Source organism: Saccopteryx leptura, chromosome 6 (genome assembly GCF_036850995.1).
Source record: "Saccopteryx leptura isolate mSacLep1 chromosome 6, mSacLep1_pri_phased_curated, whole genome shotgun sequence".
Taxonomy (NCBI): domain Eukaryota; kingdom Metazoa; phylum Chordata; class Mammalia; order Chiroptera; family Emballonuridae; genus Saccopteryx; species Saccopteryx leptura.
Genome location: NC_089508.1, coordinates 49,015,036 through 49,042,215, shown reverse-complemented (window position 1 = coordinate 49,042,215; position 27,180 = coordinate 49,015,036). Strand labels below are relative to the sequence as shown.

Sequence of the window (27,180 nt, the reverse complement as noted above, 5' to 3'; positions counted from 1 at the left end):
GCCCAAAAAGGGTTGGGGACCACTGCCTTAGGTGGATCTCAAGGACATTAAGCTGTGTGAAAAAAAAAAAAAGCCAGTCTCAAAAGATTACATGCTGTAGGATTCCACTTACAGAACATTCTCAAAATGACAAAATTATAGAGTTGGGAATAGATTAGTGGTTGCCACAGGTTAGGAAGTGGTTAAAAAGGAGGAAGAGATGGGATGTGACTATAACACAAGAGATATCTTTGTACTGACGAAACATTTTTGTTTTTGAATTGTGGTGGTAGTTACACAAATTAAACGCATGATTAAATTGCATAGAAACTTAAACACACACAAATGAATAGATGTAAAACTGTCTGAACAAGGTCTATGGATTGTACCAATAATAATTTCTTGGTTTTGATATGGTACTATAGTTATGTGAGATGTTATCATTGGGGTAAATTTGGTGAAGGGTACGAGATCTCTTTGTTGCAATCTTCTAAGAATCTAGAACTATTTCAAAATAAAAAGTATAAACAAAACTCTATTAACCCTACTTTTTTCCTTCGCTTAAGAAAAGCTTCCCAAAGAACTGTCTCCATACCCCATGATGAATTACAAATCCTATCACATTTTAATTTCCCTCCAATACACTAACACACAACAACCAGAACTTCTGAAACATCAGCATTTAATTATGCCCTCTTAAAAACCCTCAAAAGCCTCCCAACGGTCTTAAAAATGCGTAGTTAGAATAAAATAAAAACACTGCTGTGATGTAGCCCCTCTCCTGGTGTCATTCTACACCATCTCTGACACTGAGCTCCAGTAACATTCAACTTCCCCACCTTCTTTCTAGTTCTAGAAACATCCAAGCTTTCCAGCTTTAAAGCCTTCGCATGAACCATTACCTCTACAGAAAGCAGAGAAAGACAGTGGTTTTCCAATATGATCTCCAAATTTTAAGTCACAGGACACTGAATTCTGCAGGCTCTGATTAGTAACTGAGCCTCTTCTCACTGAGGTAACTGCGGTGTCTGCCTAGAACTCATTTAAGGCTGCTTTCAGTTCTTCCAAGTGACACCAGGGACGCCAGCTAATAACAGCATATTTGATTGATTACAGTGTGCTAGGTCCTTCAATGCTGATAACTAGAATCCAATTCACAACTGAGCCTTTAAGAGCTTACATTAGCCCGCCCAGAGTTAAACTGGAAGGGGAGGGGCTGTAAGCAAAGGCAGAATGCTCAGTACGCCTCTACTCCGCACTGCCTCTCTCTCTTTTCCTCCCGCACACAAACACAACGAATAAATCCTGCAGGTAGCTCCTGCGATCTGAGGTTGGAGCCCGTGGTCCACAGCGGGCCGACCTTTTCTCACGCCGGGGACAGCGGAGTAGAGCAAGGGCAGCGGTCCTGCATGAGGCACCCCTGCGAGAAGATGCGGCGCAGGCGGCGGGGGCGGGCCAGCCGCTACTCACCTAGTGCTGGCTCCGCGGCCACCCTGGCACAGCGGCCGCAGCCTCCCCAGGGCCGGGCTGCACGCTGCGGAGAGGCCCCCGGGGAAACCCGCGTGGGCTCGTCCGCAGGCACTGCCTAGGTAACGAAGCGCGGGCACCATTGCCAGCGCTCGTTCTGCTGCCACAGTCCCAGAGGTGGCCACCCCCCCCCCCAAAGCGCGCTCCCGCTCTCTACCCCGCCCCCTACGCAGGGGCCAATGAGGTGCACGCCTTCGCCCCACGTGGGAGCCGCCAGTGGCCAGTGGGCGCGCGTGGCGGAGGGCGAAGGGCAGGCCGGCGCTGCGGTACACGCCAAGGACGCCCGCTCGCGCCCTCCCTCCGACGTGTGAGTAGCGGAGCTAGGCCCGAGCGGGGCGGGACCAGATGCTCGTTGTTCTCTGCCCTTTCCCATCTCCTTCGCTGGGTTTAGGGGAAACCTGTCCCGCTGAGCGGCGCGTCTTTGGCCTTCATGATTGAGCGGACGCGGGGCCTTGGGAGAAAATCTGGACATTATTACAGTAAAAACTCGTTTGGGCGGGCCAGCGGCCTTTCTTCCTCCCGCGCGGCTCCGCCCGAGCTTGGCCCGGTCCCGGGTCCTCTCGAGGCCGATTGCTGCCCACCCGAGGTCTCCAACCCGGCCCCCACCCAGCCGAGTGCCCGCGGAAGGGGCGCGCCGCGTCCGGCCTTAGCCCTCGTTCCGAACCGAGGCTTTTTGTCGCGGCGACTCCCGCTAGCCTGCAGACCTCCGGACTTCTGTCTGTGGGGCTCCTGGCGGTGTCATTCATTAGGTCATTTTCCGGCTCTATAAATACTGCCTGGACCCCCTCGGTCTGTGCCAGCGTTTAGCGATTGGTTTCCTTATCCCTGACACTGGGCCGAGATATAGTTTTAAATAGGCTGTGCGGACCTGGGGACATCAACTCACCTGGACAGGTCACACCTCTTCTAGTTCCTTATCTGTAAAATGAGGGAGGTGGGCTGTGTCGTCTCGAAAATACTTTATTACTTTAAAATCACGTGATTACCACCGTGCCAGTTTAAAACCCGTTCTCTGCGCTTAATAGTTTTAATTTTTACAGTCAGAACAGCTAAACAGAAAAATAGAATGATACATCTTCATTCCTGGAAGGACTTTACTTGCCCGTTTGGACTTGGTTCCAGCCATTAGTCAGGTGGCACGGGAAGTCATTACACATCTGCCTCTGACCGTCCCTCTCCTCTGTGTACTGGTCATAATGGTTGTGCCTGCCTCATGGGAGATTGCAAGATAAGGCTTATCAGGTTTTAGCACAGTGAAAGACTTAATAAATGACTGCTTGTATTATTTATGCTCAAATGCTTTCAGCTACTGGGTAGTTGTACATATTTTGCTTTATTTGCAGAAACAATGTAGAATGCTACCTGCTTGTTCCATCACATTTTTTTTTAAATGGTGGTTTTAAAATTTTTTTTTGAGATAATTGTAGATTCCCATGCAGTTGTAAGAAACAGAGTTTCTGTGTACCCTTTACTCAGTCTTCCCCATGATAACATCTTGCACAACTGACATTAACAACCAGGAAATTGACACACACAATTCATTGATCTTCTTTAGATTTTCCCAGTTTCAGATTTATGTATTTGGTTCTATATAGTGTGTGTGTGTGTATGTGTGTGTGTGTGTGTGTGTGTGTGTGTGTGTGTGTATATATATATATATATATATATATATATATATATAGTTTTTATCACGTGCGTATCCACCACCACAGTCAAACTACATCACAGTTCCATCACAAGAATCCCTCCGTAGCTCTTTTATACCTACATTCCCTACTCCAGGGACCCTTTCCCCAGTCTGTTCTCCCTTTGTAAAATTTTGTCACTTCAAGAATTTTTAGGCCCTGACCCATTGATTGGCTCAGCGGTAGAATGTAGGCCCAGAATGTGGATGTCCCAGGTTCAATTTCTGGTCAGGGCATACAGGAGAGGCGACCATCTGCTTCTCCACCCCACCCCCCTTTCTTTCTCTCTCTCTTCTCTTCCTGCAGCCATGGCTCAAATGAGCTGGTTGGCCTCAGGTGCTAAGGATGGCTCCATGGCCTTGCCTCAGGTGCTAAAATAGTTTTATTGCCGAGCAATGGAACAGTGGCCCTAGATGGGCAAAGCATCAGCCCCAGACAGGGCACATGTGGGATTCTGTCTCTCCACCTCCCTGCCTCTCACTTGATAAAAAAGAAACATTTTTACCTGACCAGGCAAGTGGTATAGTGCAGTGGTCCCCAACCCCTGGGCCGTGGACCGGTACCGGTCCGTGGGCCATTTGGTAGTGGTCTGCAGAGAAAGAATAAATAACTTACATTATTTCCAGTTTATTTATATTTAAGTCTGAACGATGTTTTATTTTTTTAAAAATGACCAGATTCCCTCTGTTACATCCATCTAAGACTCACTCTTGACGCTTGTCTCATAAGTTTGACAATTATATTTAAAAATACCACAGTTTTTATGCCACTCGCATAATTTTATTTTGTGCATTTATCCGTCCCACCCTAAAGGCTGGCCCATGAAAATATATTCTGACATTAAACCGGTCCATGGCCCAAAAAAGGTTGGGGACCACACTGGTATAGTGAACAGAGAATCAGACAGGGATGCAGAGGACCAAGGTTCGAAACCCCGACGTTGCCGGTTTGAGCACGGGGTTATCCAGCTTGAGCAGAGTGCAGGCTCACCAGCTTGAGCACAGGCGGGGTTGCTGGCCTGAGCGTGGATAACAGACATGACCCCATGGTTGCTGGCTTGAGCCCAAAGGTTGCTAGCTTGAGCAAGGGGTCACTTGCTCTGCTGTAGCACCCCCCCCCATCAAGGCACGTATTAGAAAGCAATCAATGAACAACTAAGGTGCCCCAACGAAGAATTGATGCATCTCTCCCCCTTCCTGTCTGTCCTTATCTGTCCCTCTATCTCTCTGTCACGAAAGGAAGGAAGGGAGGGAGGGAGGGAGGGAGGGAGGGAGGGAGGGAGGGAGGGAGGGAGGGAGGGAGGGAGGGGAAAAATTGTTTTAGCTCTCGCCAGGTAGCTCAGTTGGATAGTGTCCTGCCAATACACCAAGGTTGCAGTTTTCATCTCCAGTCAGGGCACAGACAAGAATCAACCAATGAATGCATAAATAAGTGGAACAACAAACGATATCTCTCTATATCCCTCTTCTCTCTAAAAACCAAATTATTTTAAAAACAATTTTTATAAACAGAATTATACAGTATGTGATTTTTCAGAATTAGCTGTTTGTCACTCGGCATAACCCCTTGAGACCCATCCAACTGTTGTGTATACCGATGCCCCATTCCTTCCTGTTGCTGAGTAGTACTTCATGGCACCACTACATGTTTAACCGTTCACCCACAGAAGGATATCTGAGTTGTTTCCAGTTTTTAGTTATTTTAAATAAAGCTGCTATTAACATTAGTGTACGTCTTTTTTGTGTGAACCCGTTTTTGTTTCTCTGGGATAAATGCCCAAGGGTCCAATTGCTTGGTCATAAGGTAAGCACACATTTAGTTTTGTAAGAAAACTGCCAAACTGCTCTTCCAAAGCGGCTGTACCCTTATACATTCCCACCAGCAATGTTCAAGTGATTCAGTTTCTCCTCTTCACCAGTGTTTGGTGATGTCACACTTTTTTTATTTTAATCATTCTGGTAGGTGTGTAGTAGAGATGGGTACTTTTTGGTTTATACAGGATGTGTAGTAGTTTTGTTACTAGGTTAAATAATTATACACTTCCAGGGTCTGTGATCAGACTTTCATGGACCATAGTAACATTTTTACTGCTCTGATTTTGAGCATGTGCTCCTTAGTTTAGCAAGGTAAAAGAACTCACAATATACATACTCTTTCCATAAATATTTTTTCTGCTCATCTTCTCCCCTAGGATTATACATTAATTTGTTTCAATTAAATAATTACAAATCAAGGGTTCACCTTACATTTATATGCTCTGTAAGATCTTTGGCTAGAGACATTTGTGTTCCTGACGTGATCCTCCTCAACTGAGAATCCATGTTCATCTATATTAGAACCTGTAAGATGTTAGTTCAATACGTGCCATATGATGTTGGCCTTTGGGGATCTTTGCTTCCAAATTCTAAAGAATTGCTCTATTATATTTCTTCATGCCTCTGGAATAAGAGTTGGTATCAATAATAAATTATTTGAAGTAAAATATGGTTGTAATTTGGGGAGGATATTCCCCAATTCTGATATCCCTCTCTCCACATTGTTTTTTGTTGTTGTTGTTGTTTTTTTGCTACTAAATTAGCCATCACTTTATTTATTTTATTTTTTTAAATTAGCCATCACTTTAAATAGTCCATGGACATAATTTTTTTAATATGTAAAAATGAAACTTCCACTTAAAAAAACTAATTTTTTTATGCAAATAGAAACTCAGTCAAACCTACTCAGAAACACTTATGGATATATCCTTCTGAGTCACACAGAGGTCTGGCCTTCTCTAAGTCACAAACACAATGGCAACTTTTAGAAACATCAGTTACAAATTTATGGCTCTAAGCCATGTTCTTTTTTTTATGACAGAGAGAGGGACAGATAGGGACAGACAGACAAGAAGGGAGATGAGAAGCATCAATTCCTCATTGCAGCTCCTTAGTTATTCACTGATTGCTTTCTCATATGTGCCTTGACTAGGGAGCTATAGCAGACCGAGTAACCCCTTGCTCAAGCCAGCGACCTTGGGCTCAAGCTAGTGAACCTTGCTCAAAGCAGATGAGCCTGCACTCAAGCTGGTGACCTCGGGGTCTCTAACCTGGGTCCTCCCCGTCCCAGTCTGACACTCTATCCTCTGCACCACTGACTGGTCAGGCAGCCATGTTCTGATAGTAAGAATTTTGTCTTTTTAAATGATTTTTAATTCCTGAATTATTTATTGCAGCAGTAATTTAGTTGTGTTTCTTTTTGTTTGTTTTTTAATTCAGTGAGAGGAGGGCAAGTAGGAGACAGACTCCTGCATACACCTCAAATGGAGCCACCGGGAAAGTCCACTAGGGGGCGATACTCTGCCCATCTGGGACGCTGCTCCATTATTCAGCAACCTAGTTCTTCTTAGCACCTGAGGCAGAGGCCATGCAGCCAAACTCAGTGCCTGAGGTCAGCTCGCTCCAATAGAGCCATGGCTGCAGGAGAGGGGTGGGAGGGAGAGAGACAGAGAGAGAAGCAAGAAGGGGAGGGTTGGAGAAGAAGATGGGTGCCTCTCCTGTGTACCCTGACCCGGAGCTGAACCTGGGACATCCACATGCTGGGCCAATGCTCTACCACTGAGCAACCCGCCAGGGCCAGTAGTGGTTGTTTTTAACTTGCTTTATGTAACTGGTTTCTTTTAATTCATTAGTTAAATGCACCAACTCACCACTAGAGGTCACCTCTTTCCCTATAGAAAGCATTCTCAGAGGTAGCTTCTTGAATTCATCTGAAATTGCTAAAATGGATTAGCAAAGTTTCGCTTGAAAATATAAAACCTACTAATTAATTTTTTTTACCTCTACTGCCAAATAAAAATTTGATTTTCATCTTTAAATAATTTTAATGTAATATGTAGTATTTTTAGAGATCATAGCTGGAGTAGGAAATTGAGCCTTTTCTTTAAGCTGAATTATAAGGTAGGCCAAAATAAATCAAATGAAAGTACTTCAGTTTTCACAAACCACTCAAATTTACCTGCTTAATAACAGTTTTTCTGTTATTTTTACCTTTCTCTATAATGTTTTTTTCTTTCTCCATGGAAATGTATCAACCACTAAATTCTATTAATTAGCAAATATTTATTAAACTCTTGTATTAGGGGTATGGCACTGTGGTAAGTGCTAAACAAATTGGAAATGAATAAAATGTGATCCTTTAAAAAATTTTAAATTGATTTTAGAGAAAGGAAGGGAGAGATAAATAGACAATTTGTTGTTCAACTTATTTATGCATTTACTAGTTTATTCTTGTATGTGCCCTTATGGGCTGTTGAACCCTCAATGTTGGCATATTGGGATGATGCTCTCTAACTGACTGAGCTACCTGCCTGGGCCAATATGATTCTTGCTCTTCCTTCTGTTCTGTATACTTTTCTTTTTTCTGCCTAACTGGAAACTGTTAATCATCCTTTATGAGCCTTTCAAAACAAAACTCTAGTGTGAGGACTTCCCCTCATTCCTTTAGGCTCTGACAGAACTTGTTCATAATTCTACTAAGACACCATGTTGCGTGTTATATGTTTATGTCTTCTGCCTTTTTCATTAGACTATACACACTATGAGGGCAGGAACCATGTCTTTGTCTCTGTTTTGTTTGGTTTTTCTATATTCCCATTGTATCTTTTGCACTAGGTGTAAAAGATGTTCAATAAATATTTATTGAGTGAATGAACGGATGGGTGGAGGAAGATGGTATTTGAATAAAGTTTGAGGTTGGGTAAGATTTCCACAGACAGGATTGGGTGGGCAGGGAGGGATGGTAAACAGAGGGCATAGCCTGAGAGAAGCTGGAAAGCTCAGACTTGTAAATGAGTTTGGCAGCCAATGGAGTTATTAGGGGTGGGCACAGGTGGAGGGAACTTTAACAAAAAGCTGGAAAGGGCTGAGACTGTGAGAGTGATAGTGGGGGTGTAGGGGTGAAGGTTTGCAGTATAGAAGGCAGAGTGATGATGGAAAATGGAGGAAGAGGGTAAGTAATTCCAGGTCCTGTCCTTATACCACATCTCTCACTGTTCTACAACCTCAACATCCTCAGCCACTTCCTCGGCTCCACAAGGGTTCCCACTCAGGCCTCTTTTAATGCCCAAGTTGCAGAACCATCCAGTGACTAAGGAAAAAGTTCGGACAGGTAGTAGACAGAACTAGGTTCAAGTTTCAGCACTGCCACCAATTAGCCGTGAAACATTGAGCAAGTCCTTTGAAACATATGCATTTATTAAAACCCCACCTTGTTCTAGAAAGGATTTAGGGTGTCAGCAACTTACTTAACATCAGGGCTTCAGTTTCCTTGTTTCTAAATGAGAGGTTTAGTCTTGGTCTGAGTTCATCCAGCTCTACCATTTAGTAACTCTGATTCTAATCATTTATCAATCATCTCCTCTTAGAAGTTCTGCCAGCACTTCATATTAGAATATGAAAAACTGGGGAATAAGAAAACCAGGACCCATAATCCCATTCTGACATTGATTTCATAATGGCTTCATCATCCTCAGAGTGACTCAGAACCAAGACTGAGTCTCATCTTCCACTTCTCTGGCCCTTGCCCCTATATTTCACTTATTGAGTCATGTGTAGAATACATTCTGTAATGTTATTCCTATTCTTGCCCCACTTGGTCCTTTCCTGTGGGCACATGTGGTTGAAGCCCTTGTTAGCTGTCTCTCTGTCCTGTTGTGTTGTACTCAGTCTTGATATTGCTGTCTGAGTAATATTCCTGAAGCATAGCTGGAACAATGCCCGTGTTCTGTGCTGAAAAATCAATGACTCCCAACCACCTACAGAAGACAGTCCAAATTCCCCGTCTGATTATGCCAGACCCTTTCCGATGTGACTGTAAATTGTCTCTCTCTCCTGTTCTCATTACCCCCACGTGCTAACCAAACTGAAATACAATATGCTTTAAATGTCCCTTCCTTAGCTAATCACCTGGCAGACCTTATCCTGGTATTTTTGTTGAAATCCTGGTATTTTAACTCTGTTGAAGTATTTCCTAGGTTCTATCCTGTATTTTAACTGTTTGGTAAGTTGCTTAAGCTCACTTTACCGTAAATTGTTAGCTCCTCAAAGGTAGAGACCGAGTTACATTTATCATTGCTCCCCACACACACACACACCTGGCTCACTACTAGAGAAACCTGAATGGACATAAATCAGCTTGAGAACAATTCAAAAGTCACTTTCTCAAGTCATGGTTATAGAGTTTTACAGCGGGAAATAATCTGAGCACATCATCGCATTTTACAAGTGACAAAACCAAGGGTCAGAAAGGTGGTTACTTGCCCAGCCTTTCCACAGTTCTTTGCACTATTCTGGTGACACTGTTTGCATCTTTGTCATAGAAAGATCTGTTTCCATGAATGTGTGTTGCTACCTATGTGATTTTAGTTTACCATTTTTTTAAAATTTAGAAATTAAATTTAATGGGGTGGCATTGATCAATAAGAGTACATAGATTTCAGGTGAACACCTCTATAAAGTTTGCCATTTTGAAACTAGATATGTAGATTGGGAGTGAGGCTGGTTTCAATAAATTTGTAGGTACACTGCCTGAATGGACACCAAGTGGCAACAGTGCACACAGGCACCAACTGATATAGAACAATGGAAGTCAATGTCAAGGCCAGAAGGAACCATAGAGCTCCTCTTTTTTATTTTGCAGCTAAAGAAAACTGGGAAACTGAGAAGGAGTGACTTGCTCAATAACTATTAAGAGGCACGTGAGTCGTATCATTGGCACAAGAGCATTGACTTTGAAGTTGTGAAGTGACTATATGTATGTGACTCTGATTGCCAGCTGATCATCTAATATTAATACTGTTTTGTGTGTCTAGGTCAAATGATGCTATTTGGAAAAATTTCCTGGCAGTTGTGTGGCTTAAAGAAACTCCCATGGTCGTGTGACTCCAGATACTTCTGGGGCTGGTTGAATGCAGTGTTTAATAAGTAAGTTACTCTAATAAAGTGAAGAAACATGGGGATTGTTAAAGTTAGATGAGTCCCAGTAGCAATTTGGTTATTTCTTGAATTTCAACTGTTTTCTTTTTGTACAGTGTTTGCAGTATAATCCTCATTTTGTTTAAAAACAAATAGGCCCTAGCCGGTTGGTTCAGTGATAGAGTGTCGGCCTGGTGTGTAGATGTCCCAGGTTTGATTCCTGGGTTTGAGTCCCAGTCAAGGCACACAGGAGAAGCGCCCATCTGCTTCTCTCCCCCTTCCCCCCTTCTCTTTCTCTCCCTTTCTTTCTTTCTCTCTTTCCCTCCTAGTCATGGTTTGATTGGTTCCAGTGCATCAGCCCTGGGTGCTGAGGATGGCTCTGGAAGCCTCTGCCTCAGACACTGAAAATAGCTCGGAGACCCTGGCCGGTTGGCTCAGTGGTAGAGCGTCGGCCTGCCGTGCAGAAGTCCCGGGTTCGATTCCCGGCCAGGGCACACAGGAGAAGCGCCCATCTGCTTCTCCACCCCTCCCCCTCTCCTTCCTCTCTGTCTCTCTCTTCCCCTCCCGCAGCGAGGCTCCATTGGAGCAAAGATGGCCCGGGCACTGGGGATGGCTCCTTGGCCTCTGCCCCAGGCGCTAGAGTGGCTCCGCTCGCAACAGAGCGATGCCTGGAGGGGCAGAGCATCGCCCCCTGGTGGGCAGAGCTTCGCCCCCTGGTGGGCATGCCGGGTGGATCCCGGTCGGGTGCATGCAGGAGTCTGTCTGACTGTCTCTCCCCGTTTCCAGCTTCAGAAAAATACCAAAAAAAAGAAAAAAGAAAAAAAAATAGCTCGGTTGTAAGCATGGCCCCAGATGGACAGAGCTTTGGCCCCAAACAGGGGTTGCTAGGTGGATCCTGGTCAAGGTGCAGACAGAAGTCTGTCTCTCTATCGCCCCTCCTTTCACTTGGAAAAAGAAGAAAAAATAATAATAAACATAAAAGCCTGACCGGGCGGTGGTGCAGTGGATAGAGCGGCAGACTGGGATGCGGAGGACCCAGGTTCGAGACCCTGAGGTCGCCAGCTTGAGCGTGGGCTCATCTGGTTTGAGGAAAAGCTCACCAGCTTGAGCCCAAGGTCTCTGGCTCAAGCAAAGGTTACTCAGTCTGCTGAAGGCCTGCAGTCAAGGCACATATGAGAAAGCAATCAATGAACAACTAAGGTGTTGCAACGCGCAATGAAAAACTAATGATAGATGCTTCTCATCCCTCCGTTCCTGTCTGTCTGTCCCTATCTATCCCTCTCTCTGACTCTCTCTCTCTGTCTCTGGAAAACAAACAAACAAAAAAAAACCAAAACATAAAAATAAAAACAAATAAAACATACATATAAGCATTGAATAAAGATACATTTAAAAATATTAATGTGACTGGGTTGCAGGATTTCAGTGATTTTTATCTTATTTGGCCTTTCTATGCCTTTCAAGTTTTCTAAAATGAATATTTATTACTCTTATAATCAGAAAAGCTCAGTAAATGTAATTTTAGAATATTTTATTCTATGGCTTCTTCAAGAATGTATTCAATAGTTAGCCTTTTGAATACTATTAAGGGAACTCAAGTTTTTAAAAAGTTAATGGCTGGGCCTGACCAGGCGGTGGCGCAGTGAATAGAGTTTCGGACTGGGACGCGGAGGACCCAGGTTCGAAACCCTGAGGTTGCCAGCTTGAGCGTGGGCTCATTTGGTTTGAGCAGGGCTCACCAGCTTGAGCCTAAGGTCACTGGCTTGAGCAAGGGGTCACTCCATTTGCTGTAGCCCCTGGTCAAGGCACATATGAGAAAGCAATCAATGAACAACTAAGGTGCTTAAACAAAGAATTGATGCTTCTCAACTCTCTCTTCCTGTCTGTCTGTTTCTGTCTCCCTCTCAGTCCCTGTCACAAAAAAAAAAATAATAATAAAAAGTTAATGGCTGGGCCCTGGCCAGTTGGCTCAGCGGTAGAGCGTCGGCCTAGCGTGCGGAGGACCTGGGTTCGATTCCCGGCCAGGGCACACAGGAGAAGTGCCCATTTGCTTCTCCACCCCTCCGCCGCGCTTTCCTCTCTGTCTCTCTCTTCCCCTCCCGCAGCCAAGGCTCCATTGGAGCAAGGATGGCCCAGGCGCTGGGGATGGCTCTGTGGCCTCTGCCCCAGGCGCTAGAGTGGCTCTGGTCGCAACATGGCGACGCCCAGGATGGGCAGAGCATCGCCCCCTGGTGGGCAGAGCGTCGCCCCATGGTGGGCGTGCCGGGTGGATCCCGGTCGGGCGCATGCGGGAGTCTGTCTGACTGTCTCTCCCTGTTTCCAGCTTCAGAAAAATGAAAAAACAAAACAAAACAAACAAAAAAAAGTTAATGGCTGGCATGCTTAGAAACATCATTTTGAAACTAACCATGCTTAGAAACATCATTTTTTCCACACACCATTTAAGTTCAAGGAAGCTAACCCCCTTGTTACTTAATATAGCATTAACATCACTAGAGAAAAAGAGGTGCAAGAGGGCCTCAGGTTATGACACAGTTCCTTTCCTACGACAGTGCCGTAACCCAAATTTTGATGTATCAATAAGTCGAAACACCTCCTAGCCTAAGTCACTTACCTGTCCTAACACAGTTGTAAAATCATAATCTAGAACATGAAAACACAACTATACCACAGAAAAAGGAAAAGGACATAAGTATACTGTACTGAACACTGCATTGTAGTAACAGAGAAAATGAGTGTGAAAAAATACCTTTATTCCTGTGGTTGGCTTGCACACTGGAAGGGACATTGCAAGGCGGGAGAGAGTGACCTATTGAGAGGAGGAAGCTGGAGAGGCAGGAGAACCTGCAGAAGGTGCTGGAGATACTGGGTCAGGTGAATCAGGTTTGCCTAAGGAACATGCAGGAGATGCTGGAGATGATTCTACCTGTCCTACAGGTGTTTCATCTCGAGAAGCAGCTGATGTAGAGGGTACAGGATCTGTTGCAGGGCTCTCTGTCTTCTTAAAGAATTGTTCCAGGCTACTCTGGAAGGTTGATGACTTCTTCTCTTCCAAAATCTGCCTATAGCATTGCAAGGCATCCATAACAGCTCTGTAGACCTTACTGATCTGTCATCGCTGGGGTCCTCAACCTGAAATTTTGCCAACCCATCCTCCACTATAGAAAAATCTTCTGCCAAACCCTTGGTAGTAAGTCTCTTGGGTTCTGGGGTTTCTGTCTCTTCCACTTCAATCAGCTGCTTCTCCAGCTGAATGAGGTCCTCAGCAGACAAGCTCCTCTCCATGTGATGCCAGTAGCTCTGTGGCATCCTCAGTCTCCACCTCCAAATTAAGCTGTTTACCCATAGCAACAACCTTCTCTGTTATATCCTCCACTGACTCCTCAAAGCCATGGAAGTCATACACAAACTGGGGACACAGTTTTTTCCACACATCATTTAGGTTTGTTCAACGTAAGCCGAAACATTCACGTCTCAATTATTTAAAGTTTTTATGGGAGTGAGCATCATAAACTTGAAATGTCGTATGTCAAGACTGTCATTAGGACCCTCTGTACATAGAAATTAATAAATATCAGAGTAAGATTACTTTGAACATAGGTTCAAAACTATTCCCTCTTTAATCTTATATCATTAATAAAAACAATAACCAAGTGTATCATTCTTTCCATGCTTAGTTATTGAGGACTTCCTGGCGTCAAGCACTGCGATACATTTGAATCAATGAAGACTCATGTCTTCCTGATAAACTCATATAAACATAATATGCCTTGACAAAGTTTACTTGGAAACAAAAATAAAAGCAGAAAGGTAGCAGGTAGAGCCATCGTATGTTTTTTTACGTGGATCTCACTAATATACTTGTCCTCCTCCTCAGTCATTTGAAATGGAAAGTTGTTGCTATTCTGTATTTATGTTGGTGAATATAGTTAAGAAGCTAATGATTGTAGTAAAAGCTAACTGCTTTTGTTCTCTTTCCAACAGAGTGGATCACGAACGCATCAGGGATGTTGGGCCCGAAAGGGCAGCCTCGGAGTGGCTGCTTCGCTGTGGGGCCATGGTACGCTACCAAGGCCAGGAGAGGTGGCAGAAGGACTACAACCACCTCCCAACAGGCCCTCTGAACAAATACAAGATCCAGGCCATTGATGCCACTGACTCTTGTATCATGAACATTGGATTTGATTATATGGGTAATCACTCTATCGTTTGCTTATGACAAATGCAGTGATTTACAGTGACTTTTCCTTGCAGATGAACATTATAGTCATAGGTGTGCCCTTTTTCCCTTTTCAGTATAACCTGGTTTGTTTCTTCCTATATATAATATTTATTTATTATTATTATTTTTTTTTTTTTTTGTATTTTTCTGAAGCTGGAAACGGGGAGAGACAGTCAGACAGACTCCCGCATGCGCCCGATCGGGATCCACCCGGCACGCCCACCAGGGGCGAAGCTCTGCCCACCAGGGGGCGATGCTCTGCCCCTCCGGGGCATCGCTCTGCCACGACCAGAGCCACTCTAGCGCCTGGGGCAGAGGCCAAGGAGCCATCCCCAGTGCCCGGGCCATCTTTGCTCCAATGGAGCCTTGGCTGCAGGAGGGGAAGAGAGAGACAGAGAGGAAGGAGGTGGGGGTGGAGAAGCAAATGGGCGCTTCTCCTATGTGCCCTGGCCAGGAATCGAACCCGGGTCCCCCGCACGCCAGGCCGACGCTCTACCGCTGAGCCAACTGGCCAGGGCCTATATAATATTTATTTTTAAATTAGAGGTTACAAACATGCTCCTCTCCTTTCTCCCCTTACTAAGCTTGTCTTGACATGACTTTATTCTATGGCTTATTGACTCCAATTTCAAGCCTTATTTGTTAAACTGTCTTTGTCAGGCTTTTGTCATTGAAAAAATCCTCCGTAATGTAGGAATAATTATATTCACACATCGTCTGCTTGGGTGGGCTTCTCTTTCCTCCAATGCATGGATGTCTTGTCTGCAAAATGGTCCTATCAGCACAATCTTGTGTGGTTAATAAGGTGACTGGTTGTTTCAGTTTTCCTGGGACTGAGAGGTTTCCCAGGATGTAGGACTTTCAATCCTAAAATCAGAACAGTTCTGGGAAAACTAGGATAGTTGGTTATCCTCACAGTACAGCAGATTCTGAAACTGCACTTTCCCCCCAGAGGGCCTACAACATGTGGAAAAAATAAGGCTGTGCAAATGTCATTATATCGAGGATGACTGTTTGGAGAGGCTTGGTCAACTTGAAAATTTACAAAAAAGCTTATTGGAAATGGAAATAATTTCATGTGGGAATGTCACAGACAAAGGCATCATTGCTTTGCATCGTTTAAGGTCGGTGGTCAGTGCCAATATGGAAACTTGATAATGATGTTATATTCTGAAAAATCAGAATTTAAAACAGTTGCGGGGTAGTATCTTGTTTTAATTCTGAAAAATGTAAGAAAATGACTTAACTTTCATCTATTCTACTTTAAAACAGTTGAAATTATTCATCTTAATACATTGTGGTTTTATTGTATATTTTAGGGAGCATCTTTTAAAAAAAATTAAATCTATGTAAAGCACTTAACATGGTGCCTGCTCCAGTAAGCTCTCAATAAGCATTAGCTATTATGTTTCCTCTCCATCTTTTAAAGTAATTTCCCCCATGTTCTGCCAATAACCTATCATAGGAAGTTTGAGAAATTGTAAACATTAGGACCAACAACACTAGATTGCTTGTTTCTTATATGAGTTGAGGCTTCAAGTCTTCATCTTGAGTTTCTTTTTTTTTTTACAGAGAGAGAGTCAGAGTGAGGGATAGACAGGGACAGACAGACAGAAACGGAGAGATGAGAAGCATCAATTATTCATTTTTATTTGCGCATTATGACACCTTAGTTGTTCATTGATTGCTTTCTCATATGTGCCTTGACCGTGGGCTTTCAGCAGACCGAGTAACCCCTTGCTCAAGCCAGCAACCTTGGGTCCAAGCTGGTGAGCTTTCTGCTCAAACCAGATGAGCCCGCGCTCAAGTTGGCAACCTCGGGGTCTCGAACCTGGGTCCTTGGCATCCAAGTCCGACGCTCTATCCACTGCGCCACCACCTGGTCAGGCTTGAGTTCTTTAAGAACTTTCTTTATTTGGGGGGGGGGGTTTGTTGTTGTTGTTGTTTTTGTTTTTTTTACAGAGACAGAGAGAGAGTCAGAGAGAGAGAGTCAGAGAGAGGGATAGATAGGGACAGACAGACAGGAATGGAGAGAGATGAGAAGCATCAGTCATCAGTTTTTCATTGTGACACCTTAGTTGTTCATTGATTGCCTTCTCATATGTGCCTTGACCGCGGGCCTTCAGTAGACCGTGTAACCCCTTGCTTGAGCCAGCGACCTTGGGTCCAAGCTGGTGAGCTTTTGCTCAAACCAGATGAGCCGCGCTCAAGTAGGCAACCTTGGAATCTCGAACCTGGGTCCTCGGCATCCCAGTCCGACGCTCTATCCACTGCGCCACCACCTGGTCAGGCTTGAGTTTCTTTAAGAACTTTCTTAACTTGTTTTCCTTTCTAGGTTAAGATTCACATTTTCTATCTCACATGTACAGGAAAGATTCAGCTAGGATTATTGATGTAATTCAGAACAACTAATATACACATTCTGTGTGCAATTTTTTCTAAAAGTCTAAATCAAGTTTAGTTTTTATGCTATAAGAGTCAAGGCCAACTTGAAGGAACTTTTCTTCCTCTTTTTACAGAAACCTCAAGTATTTGTTGTTAAGTGATCTTCCCGGAATAAGAAATAAAGAACACCTGGCCCAAGCCTTTAAGACAATGCTACCGTCTCTGGAACTAAAATTAGACTTGAAGTAAAATAATAACAAGTGCCTTATTCAATATAAAATATCATTTAAAATTGCTGATGCTAAAGCGCAACAAATATGTAATATCAATAGAACTGTAAGGATATCATATCATATTTTAGAAGCAGAAAGTCCATCGCATTAGAAAATGAATATTCAGATGAGACTCACTAAAGTTATTAAACTGGAAGTGATGCAAACCAGGTAACATTTTAATTCCAATATATTCCTCATTTTATATAGGTATCAAAATAGATATCTCTTGATGTAGATACTGACTTAGAATTTGAGTTCTTTAAAGTGATTTAAATATACAACAGATATCCTTCATTGTATTTGAACAGTCATTTGTTACACTTTACTCTAAAGTTATTGAAGTTACTATAAATGCACAATTATGAAAAATTGAAAGCTAAATTTTAATTCAGAAATAAATTATGCAAAGTAATCAGTGGTTGTTGAGAGAGTCATATTCCTTCTCAGTTTTGCATGCCTTTCTCATGATCCTGCATTGCTCTGTTTTTTATAACATATATTGTTTCCCTGAATGAGTAGTTTCTGGCTGATTTGTCTATTTGGTAAGCTTAGTCTGGTTTTTCTTTTAAAGTAGACATAAATACTTGGATGAATTCACAGAGTTCTGCCGACTGCAGTAGAGCATGATGACCAGCACAGCTATACACTTTCTGCTTAAATTAAAAAATTGCTTTAAACAAAAAATTTTAACATGTCAACTAGAAACTGATTTTTATTCCCCCATATACATCGGATACTATTTCCTGTGAGCTGAAAGGACATCATAAAGAAGTATAAACACAAAATTCGATTTATATCTAGAAAGCAGTGATAAAGAATATCATTAAATAGATAAAAACATCTTTATTTTTACCTGCTTGAAGTGGCCCTAATTCTGTTATTGTTAATTATATTCCAACTTGTTTGTAGATTTCGGTATGTTTAGTTTAAACATTAAGCTGTAGATATAACTTTGGAAATAATTTCAAAATAAACACTTTCCATAATACAGCATTCAGGTAGAAAAATGAATTATAATTGTGTTTAGAACCCAGCTTATATAAATTGTACATACCATAAGTGATATACTATTTACTAATATAATTGCCATTGTCATTTAAAAAAAATCAGAAAATAGTAAATTAAAAAAAGGACAAGGATATAGAACAGTCTCATATCCACGTGAAGAAAGGATTGCAGATATGATTAAGTTAAACATAAGCATACATTTAATAGACCTCATTAGAAAAAATAAGCACTTCTGTCTCAAGTTTGTTTGATTACTTTGTGATGAGGCAACTGATTGACCACAGTTTAGTCTGGAGCTACTTTTCTATTCTGAATGGCTTCCTGTAAAACTATTAGATGAATTAGGCAGTTATAGTCATCTGCCTTGTCAAGTGCATTGTTTTGGTTTAAGGAAAAGAAGCAAAACACAAAATGTAAACTATTCACAGAAGTTGGATACCCTTCCTTGTCGACTGAATCAAGGCTGTATATACAAGAATTTGATGATACTGGGATTAGTAGTTAGCTTTCAATTAGCTCTATGCAAGAAGCTGTATACACCAGGAAAACTTTGGATATCATTAAACTGGCTTGCATAGCCAAAATGATTGAAGAGTTGCCAGAATTTGGTGGATTACTTAGCTGTAAGTGAACAAGGTCAAATGCCATCATGAAGAAAATTAACATGGCAGTAAACTGAGGGTGCAGAAGAAACTTTTGGAAGATACAGTAAAATACAATTCAAAACAGAAATGTTTTAAAGATACAGTAAAAAAGAACTATGACTGAGAACTGCTAGGAAATAGTAGGAGCACATCAACCAAAAGTGGCTTTGAATTATAATAGACGTGACCTTGATATTGCCCTTGTGTCCAGGTGACAAGGATGTAAAAGCTGTCGAATAGGAGCAATAGGCCAAATCAAAGCTAATGATGTCATTATTCTAAGCATTACTATGCAAAGCTAAGAATCCTCTATAATATCATTTGGGAATATATTTTTATTATTAGTTGTTAGCATAGTATATATATACACACACACACAAAGATATTTCGGGGAAAACAGAAGTTTACAACCTAATGTCTTTCACGACCCAAGTAAAAGCTCACAAGCAATTTCTTCCAAAACCCAGATCACTAGAGCCCTGCCTGTAGGTCCATTGCTAAGTCTGAGACACAGTTCTCAAAAGAATGAAGTACTAATTACTTTTAGGCTGGGAGGCTCAGTTCCTGCCAAGCCTATGGGTTTTGTTCAACCTGTTGATCACCTTGGTCAGGTGCCAATCTTCATACCATTGTTTGTAAGGGGAATTCAGTGAACAAATATAGATGGAGTAGAGTAAATCCATTTTGTCTGCAGAAATGACTAAGATGTATCCTTTAAAGAAGGTAAAGATGAAAGTATATGTGAGAAATGTCTATAAACATCATTAAATATGTTTTTTATGATAATCTATGATTTTAAATATTTTGAAGAACTCTTAAATATTCCAAACGTTTTGAAATTTAAAAACAAATAGAGCCAGCAGGTAATGGAATTTTAAATATAAATATTTTGATTTCAAGAACTAAAACTCTCCTTAAATATGTTTAAACAATCTGAAAAGGCAGGAGATAGGACTCAGGGCAGCAGAGACCCAGGGAAATACAGGTGGGCGTTTTGAAACCCACTGCTCACTTGTTGTGTATAGTACAGTTGAAACATGTATCTCCTTTACATCTCTAATTTTGCCAGAGCAATGGGCAAAATAGATACCATTTATACATCTGTCCATAAGTTCAGCTACTTAGATACAACAGAAACACAAATGGAAATCTAAGCAAGTCTCTACTTCTGTTCCAAATACCATCTTCAAGCGTTGAAGACTGCTCCTGGAATGTCCCTTCATGTCTTCCCAAGCAGCCTCCCCCAGCTGGTTACTTATGTTTTCTCAACATTGTGATGGTTTTCGTTCAATCAAATGTATGTTTTATTTTTTTGGATTTATTGATAAGTTCTTTTTATCATCAATCTCCAAGCTCCTTAAATGTTTGGAAAATGGTAGTTAAATTTCTTGGTATTATAGTAGTACTTCTTATTATCCAAAGCTGGGAAGATACTATTGCTAGTCAGCTGAGGTAGGTACTGCACCTGAAAACACAAAACACAGAATTAGGTTCAGTGCCCTGCACTTTTTTCTTTGTTAACACATCACAAAAGAGGTAAATAAATAAAATTATCAGCATAGCAATACTTTTTCGCCCATGCCAGTTGGCTCAGTGGTAGAGCATTGGCCCAGCGTATGGGAGTCCCGGGTTCGATTCCTGGCCAGGGCACACAGGAGAAGCACCCATCTGCTTCTCCACCCTTCCCCCTCTCCTTCCTCTCTATCTCTCTCTTCCTCTCCCATAGCCAAGGCTCCACTGGAGCAAAGTTGGCCCGGGCACTGAGAATGGCTCCATGGCCTCTGCCTCAGGCGCTAGAATGGCTCTGGTTGCAGCAGAGCAATGCCCCAGATGGGCAGAGCATCGCCCCCTAGTGGGCATGCCAGGTGAATCCTGGTCGGGTGCATGAGAGAGTCTTGTCTCTGTGCCTGCCGGTTTCTTACTTCAGAAAAATAAAAAATAAAAAAAACTTTTTCTTCAGAGAATCTAGAACCTGAGAGAGAGCAAAATGTTTAAATTTGGTCTCTGCTTTTTCTTTTAGAGATTTATTTCATATTAAAAAGAAAAACATGCACATTAAAAATTTTAGAGAACAGGAAAAAGGAAAAATCTACATGTTGATATTATTGGAAAAAGGTGTATATTCACAGGAGTTAAGCATATATTCAGAGGACCTTACGAATCATTTAAGCCAATGCCTTGTTTTATTGCAAATAAAACTATGTCTGGAACACTTTCAGTGGTAGTCAACCTGGTCCCTACCGCCCACTAGTGGGTGTTCCAGCTTTCATGGTGGGCAGTAGCGGAGCAACCAAAGTATAAATAAAAAAGATAGATTTAACTATAGTAAGTTGTTTTATAAAGATTTATTCTGCCAAACTTAACAAAAATCCGACATAAAGTAATTGGTAAGTAATTATTATTATATGCTTTAACTTGCTGTAACTCTGCTTTATAAATTTTATAAAGTTACTTCCCTACTTTATAAATCACCATTACTGTGGAACCAGTGGGCAGTTAGAAAATGTTACTACTAACAGAGATACAAAAGTGGGCGGTAGGTATAAAAAGGTTGACTACCCCTGACTTAGGCGAATGGCCCAGGCTCCCTTCATGCTGCCAGGGAATGTTTGAATTTATTGCGAATGTCATGTGAAAGTAAGGCGAACACACACTTTTTGTACTGTACTATTTGACTGTAGATATCTGAAAATCAGGTACTTTTCATTACTTTCAAAGCAAACAGTTCAATCCTATAATACTTAAAAGCAATACACAAATTGGTCCCACATTCTTTCAAGTAAAAATATTTCCATCAAGACCTTTTACTTTTAAACACAAAGAAACATCAAAATAAGGGGTAACTCGGGGGGGGGGTGTCTATTTCCAGCCAGTTTTTCTACCTGATCATATATGACAGAATAAAATAAAGCCATCTTCATTTTGAAACTCTGGTCTATGTTAGGGCCCTGGAGTTCATGCTGTCCCTGTTCCCACGGCCTGCATATGTCACCGCATACATACCACCAGATACCACTCAGGGTGCTGTGCACTGGGGGCTGCAAGGGAAAGTCTAAGGCAAGGTAGCTGAAGCTTAAGGGGTGCCAGGCAGTTCCAGAAGTGACCGGGAGCAGCCATCTTAGTTGTGGTTCCTACTGTAGTCCATTCTAAATTACTATAACTTTTGGCTTATAATTTATGACAAGACACTTCATGTAAGGCTGTTGTTATGCCACTTTACACAATGACAAATCTTCCCAGGCTCCCACTGTGCAATTTGGATGCTCTTTTGTTGTTAAATGTGCTGTGCGGCTGCTATCACTGAAGGCCGTCATCACTGCCTTCACCCTAGCCAACTGACCATTAAAGATCAGGAAGGAAAGCAGTTATTTGGGGGAGGGGGGTAAACCTGGAATGTCAATCACTACTGAAGGTAAAAAGGTAACAGAGCACTGCCTGGGCTAAATCTGATTTCATTTCCCAAAGCACAAGAAGCATGCTCAGCGGCCCTGACACTGGGTCCTGGCTGAGACCTGCGCTCACGCATGCCCAGACCTCCTGCAGGGCAAAAACACCTTTAGGGCTCAGAGAGAAGGGGCCTTAGAAGGCAGCTGTCTTTGGGGGCCTGGTTGGTAAAGCATGACCAGTGGCCTGGGGCTGGAATGAGGTTCTGGAGCTGCAAGTCACAACTGCCACCTCAAGTACAGTCTCTCTTTACTAGGGGGCAGGTATGAGATCCAGGGGTCCCCAAACTACGGCCCGCGGGCCACATGCGGCCCCCTGAGGCCATTTATCCGGCCCCCGCCACACATCTGGAAGGGGCACCTCTTTCATTGGTGGTCAGTGAGAGGAGCATAGTTCCCATTGAAATATTGGTCAGTTTATTGATTTAAATTTACTTGTTCTTTATTTTAAATATTGTATTTGTTCCCATTTTGTTTTTTTACTTTAAAGTAAGATATGTGCAGTGTGCATAGGAATTTGTTCATAGTTTTTTTTTATAGTCCGGCCCTCCAACGGTCTGAGGGACAGTGAACTGGCCCCCTGTGTAAAAAGTTTGGGGACCCCTGAATTGAGATCACTTGAAGCTGCAACCGTGGAAGCTTTTGGAAAGCAGTGCCCCATTTTACCCCAGGCAGGTGCTTTCGGTTCTGTCTCAGGGGCTTCCTTGTTGGTTTGTCATGATCTTTTGCCAAATCCCTGATATCTCTAATGTTGTTGAAATACGGGTGCTGCAACAGTTGCTCACAGGTCAGTCTCTCCTCAGGATTCATGTGAAGACAGCCCTAAAAGAAGAGAAAATGCCATCTTCTTACTCTTTCTTTTTTCTTTTCTTTTTTTTTTTTTTTGTGACAGAGACAGAGAGAGTCAGAGAGAAGGACAGATAGGGACAGACAGACAGGAAGAGAGAGAGAGATGAGAAGTATCAATTCCTCTTTGAGGCACTTTAGTTGTTCATTGATTGCTTTCTCATAGGTGCCTTGACCGTGGGCCTTCAGCAGACTGAGTAACCCCTTCCTCAAGCCAGTGACCTTGGGTCCAAGCTGGTGAGCTTTGCTCAAACCAGATGAGCCGGCGCTCAAGCTGGTGACCTTGGGGTCTTGAACCTGGGTCCTCGGCATCCCAGTCTGACTCTCTATCCACTGCGCCACCGCCTGGTCAGGCTGTCTTCTTACTCTTTCAAAATAACATTAACTTATGTGTGTCATTTGTTTCTTCTTTATACGATTAAACTTACACTTTAATGAATTGGGAACAAGAGGGGGAAAAAGCAGGGGGAAAAAACCTAATCATGATTTCGGTTCCTTCCATGATCATTCCTAAAAGGGTCACCACATAATAGTTTCTGGAAATAGTAACAAAAAATCATTTTCTCCACCTTGTTCTTTTCTTGAGGCAGTTGGTCTCTTCTGAGGCAATTGGTACTCTGCCCAGAGGAAGTAGGATTCAGTTCACCTCAGTGTCCAACTTGAATTATTCATTTAGCCTGTTTGGTCCCTTGCATATACTTTGTAAAAACTAGGTTTGTTTTTTGTTTTTTTTTTAATTTAAAAATAATACTTACACATGGTAAAAATAAATGCAGACAAGATTCAGCAAAATCTCTTCACCACTCTAGTTCTGCCTTACCCCTTCTAACATCAGATTTTTCTGGTACGTTCTTTCAGAAATAGTCTATGCGTTACAAGTGCGCATGTGTCTGCATGGAAGGAGAGGCATCATATACCCCCCCTTTACATTTCACTGTTCTTAAGTATTTGCTTTGCCAGTAAGCGGGCTATATAGGGCTCATACTTGAATGGGTTAAATCTCATGACCCCACACTCCAAGGCGGTGTCTCACTTTCTAAATTATGTTATAAAAGCATCAGTAAATGTATTCAGTAGTTTTTGAAATAGGTGGGATATTGATAATAACTTGCAAATAATTGATATACCTCATTTACATAAGACCTATATATTTCTGAAAATGTGTATGTTTATAAAGTTTTAAAAATCATAACCTACATCATGATGTAGAGTAGGGAGCTGGCTTTTTAAAAGAACCCTCTGACTAAACATTTTTTGAAGAAAAGAAACTTTAAAACAAACACCGCTCCTCTGAAATTTCTATATTGTATAAATGTGGAAGACAAATATATACAATGTTAGGTTAATTTAAAGTGAAAAAATACTTCCAGATATTTTTACTGTAATGGAATGTGACCCATTTTTAAAACTGAAAATATTTATACTTTTCAAAGGAGAATTCTAAAAGGAACACTTTACAATCTGTGGATTCCCCAATGACAACAGCTTTTGTGCGCTTCCTGGTCAGAGGAAGCCATGAGTTTACCTTCAAGAGCCCCAGGGCAGGATAAGAGATGTTTGGAAATTTTAATTCAAGTGGTTCCTGTTTAAAAAAAAAGAAAGAAAGAAAAGGGAGGTTTTATATACAGCATGTATTCAAATATGAGGTTGCCACAGATTGCATTTCTTTTGAGTGAGAGAAGCATCTTGCTGGAAACTTCCTGCCTCCTCCACCCTCTGCCCACCCTACCTCTCACCTGCAACAGCCTCCCTTCTTCACAAACAGCCTTCCCTGTTTCACAAATCCCTTCTCTCCCCGCCTCCAAATGGCTTTTCCAGATTTCCTTCCTAACCACTGCTTTCACTTCCTGCAGAACTGATGCGAAAACGCTAGTAAAAGAAACAAAACAAAAAAAACATTTGTCCAGCAAGTGTTCTTTCTTTTTTCCTGCCTTAGTTTATATAACTTGCCTTGCCTCAGAATAATTTTTGGCACTGATACTGGCTTTTATTTTAAAGGGGCTCAATTATCGCATGTATTGACATTCACAAAAACGAAGCTTCAGAATAGATTTCTTTTTGTTACCCAGGTGAACAGATGCTTCTTGGTTTTCTGAAATAAACACTGTTATCTCCTCCCACAAGAGCCTCCTGTCTCCCGGCTCATCCTACTGTTCCAAGTGTCTCCCAAACAGAACTTCATTAATCTTCCTTTAGCCATATAAGACTACTTTGTCCAGTCACATGCTGGGGGCAATGAGAAATAACAAGCTTGATAAAGTGGGAGGAACGCCCAATGTCAGGCAGGCCAGTTAAAGAGCTATACCACTGACAAAGAGGCTAATGGAAGAGAGGCGCTGAGAAAATAAGAGGCAGCCAAACTGAGTAAGATAAGCGGCCGGCTGTGGTGTGTGCATAAGGGTGGCCGCGTGGGGGCTGGCGGCCGGACAGGCTGCCAGGCACCCGGAGAAACACCACCCCTGGTGCTGCCAGCACGATGTAGCTTTGGCCAGGGAACCAGCCAACAACAACCAGTCCCCAAGTGTGCACTTATTCATCACTGATAAGAGACAAGAGCCTCAGAGGGAGAAAAAAAGTCCTACAGCAGATTCATATTAGCCCTTGAGAGTAACCCTTCCCGGACCTAGAGCTTAAATCACTGATTTCCACCCGATGTGCTGCAAGAATTTCTAAAGCATGCAGTACCTGACTATTTAGCCAGGGACACTGACCTCTTTTCCCTTAGACTGTCAAATAATAATAATTTTAAAATGACAACAGCCAACACAGTAGCCGTCTGATGTGAATGCATCAAAATTATACCTCCTTTTTTTGTCAGATCGGCAAAAAATATATTTTTTTGGTGTGTGCTGCAGAATTTTAGTGATTAGTTTATGTGTGCCGTGAGATGGAAAAGGTTGAAAATTGCTGGCTGGCTTACATACTGTATTTCCCTTGCTACTTCTGTGTGTTGAATCTGAGCATGGCCGGGGATTGCCATGACTGCGCTCTGCTGTCTCAGCAACAACGCCTGGGACGAGGCCAAGGCCACGGCCAGCTGGCTGGCTGGCTGTGACATAATGGGCCCATCCTGCCTGCTGAGCCAGTTTTCCCGGCCACAGAAGCAAGCAGGCCTCCCTCCCGCACGGTTCCTGATCCGCAGAGGGACTGGGCACCGATGGTGAACCCGCACATCCCTTCCACTGCTTCTTCCTGTGTTTCTGTCAACAGGAAATCCTCTGGGAAATCATGGGAAGCTTTTTACGTTTATGAAACCTGGGTTGTTTCTGAGGCTTTCCCAGTAGAGAAGCAAACAGGAAATCACTAAGGGATATTTGTGTGGAACTGGGAATGTCCAGGTCACCAGGGAGCCAGCTGGGTCACCTCCCATATGCCGAGTGTCATTCCCACCTCTCTGTCCCAGTGTGCTCCCAGCATGACCCACTTTCCCTCTGGCTAGTGGTTCCAGAAGCAGGAAGAGGAAGTCTTCATTGTGAGACAAGGCAAGGGGCTCAGGAAACAGACAGCAAGGGAACTTGATGGAGCTTCCATGTGGAAACAACAATGGGACGGTTAGTTTCAATTTGAAAGTACCTTTCCTAGACAGTAAAAACTCAGATTTCACTAACCCTTATTGTGCTCTGAAATTTTTTTGATTATAATATAGGCTCATTTGAAGACATAAAAAAATCATAAAGAAAGAAAAAGTTACCCCACCACAGAGATACACATTGTTAATATTGGTATGTATATCCTTGCAGCCAAATATAAAAAGCTTTACATGATTTCCCAAAGACTGTTATATTATTTCATACTTATATATAAATATATCTATTATGTACTACTCATTAAAATTATGTCAAATTATATATACTGTTTTATAACCATTTTTTTCATTTAGCAATATGTTGTGAACTTTTTTTCAGGTGAATACATAAAAATCATTTTTACTGGGTATGGGGTGTTTCTATTGGATGGATATACCATCAGTTATTTAATCCTCTACTGATGAGACACTAAAGGAAATGATTTCTATTAAAGAATGCTATGTCTAGGCCCTGGCCGGTTGGCTCAGTGGTCGAGCGTCCGCCTGGCGTGCGGAAGTCCCGGGTTCGATTCCCGGCCAGGGCACACAGGAGAAGCGCCCATCTGCTTCTCCACCCCTCCCCATTTCCTTCCTCTCTGTCTCTCTCTTCCCCTCCTGCAGCCAAGGCTCCATTGAAGCGGGGATGGCCCG

At 42.5% G+C, this 27,180-nt stretch overlaps 3 protein-coding genes and 1 non-coding gene across 11 annotated transcripts in view; 2 read left to right on the top strand and 2 right to left on the bottom strand.

Annotated features, from left to right (window-relative positions):
* The window catches only part of L2HGDH (L-2-hydroxyglutarate dehydrogenase), a 40,076-nt gene extending 38,441 nt beyond the window's left edge, over positions 1–1,635 (bottom strand). For all 3 annotated transcript variants that reach the window (XM_066344114.1, XM_066344115.1, XM_066344116.1), the window contains exon 1: positions 1,450–1,635. In XM_066344114.1, coding sequence (XP_066200211.1) covers positions 1,450–1,589 — 140 coding nt within the window. In that variant the 5' untranslated portion in view covers positions 1,590–1,635. The remainder of the gene's footprint in view (positions 1–1,449) is intronic.
* Positions 1,636–1,730: 95 nt separating this feature from the next.
* On the top strand, positions 1,731–19,741 carry DMAC2L (distal membrane arm assembly component 2 like). 3 transcript variants are annotated; one of them, XM_066344121.1, is made up of 5 exons: positions 1,731–1,813; positions 10,039–10,150; positions 14,126–14,334; positions 15,316–15,487; positions 16,883–19,741. In XM_066344121.1, the coding sequence occupies exons 2-5, from the start codon at positions 10,044–10,046 to the stop codon at positions 16,995–16,997; spliced, it is 603 nt and encodes a 200-aa protein (XP_066200218.1). In that variant the 5' UTR covers positions 1,731–1,813; positions 10,039–10,043; the 3' UTR covers positions 16,998–19,741. The 3 variants fall into 3 exon arrangements, with proteins under 3 accessions (XP_066200218.1, XP_066200220.1, XP_066200219.1); XM_066344122.1 differs by lacking the exon at positions 1,731–1,813 and adding an exon at positions 9,890–9,920; XM_066344123.1 differs by lacking the exon at positions 15,316–15,487.
* TRNAG-GCC (transfer RNA glycine (anticodon GCC)) lies at positions 10,560–10,635 on the top strand. Its single transcript has one exon. It is a non-coding gene; the product is annotated as a tRNA-Gly (tRNA).
* Positions 18,125–27,180, bottom strand: part of CDKL1 (cyclin dependent kinase like 1) — a 64,967-nt gene continuing 55,911 nt past the window's right edge. For 3 of the 4 annotated variants that reach the window (XM_066344118.1, XM_066344119.1, XM_066344117.1), the window contains exons 8-10: positions 24,490–24,546; positions 22,785–22,940; positions 18,125–20,140 (exon numbers count right to left, since the gene is read on the bottom strand). In XM_066344118.1, coding sequence (XP_066200215.1) covers positions 20,033–20,140; positions 22,785–22,940; positions 24,490–24,546 — 321 coding nt within the window. In that variant the 3' untranslated portion in view covers positions 18,125–20,032. Of the gene's footprint in view, positions 20,141–22,784; positions 22,941–24,489; positions 24,547–24,700; positions 24,856–27,180 lie in introns of all 4 variants that reach the window. The other variant, XM_066344120.1, reaches the window with a different exon arrangement.

Excerpts from the sequence above, each read along its gene's own strand:
- DMAC2L (XM_066344121.1), top strand. The coding sequence starts at position 10,044 with ATGATGCTATTTGGAAAAATTTCCTGGCAGTTGTGTGGCTTAAAGAAA. Across the intron at positions 14,335-15,315 it reads CATTGGATTTGATTATATGG|AGGGCCTACAACATGTGGAA; the intron begins GTAATCACTCTA and ends CTTTCCCCCCAG. Across the intron at positions 15,488-16,882 it reads ATTGCTTTGCATCGTTTAAG|AAACCTCAAGTATTTGTTGT; the intron begins GTCGGTGGTCAG and ends CTCTTTTTACAG.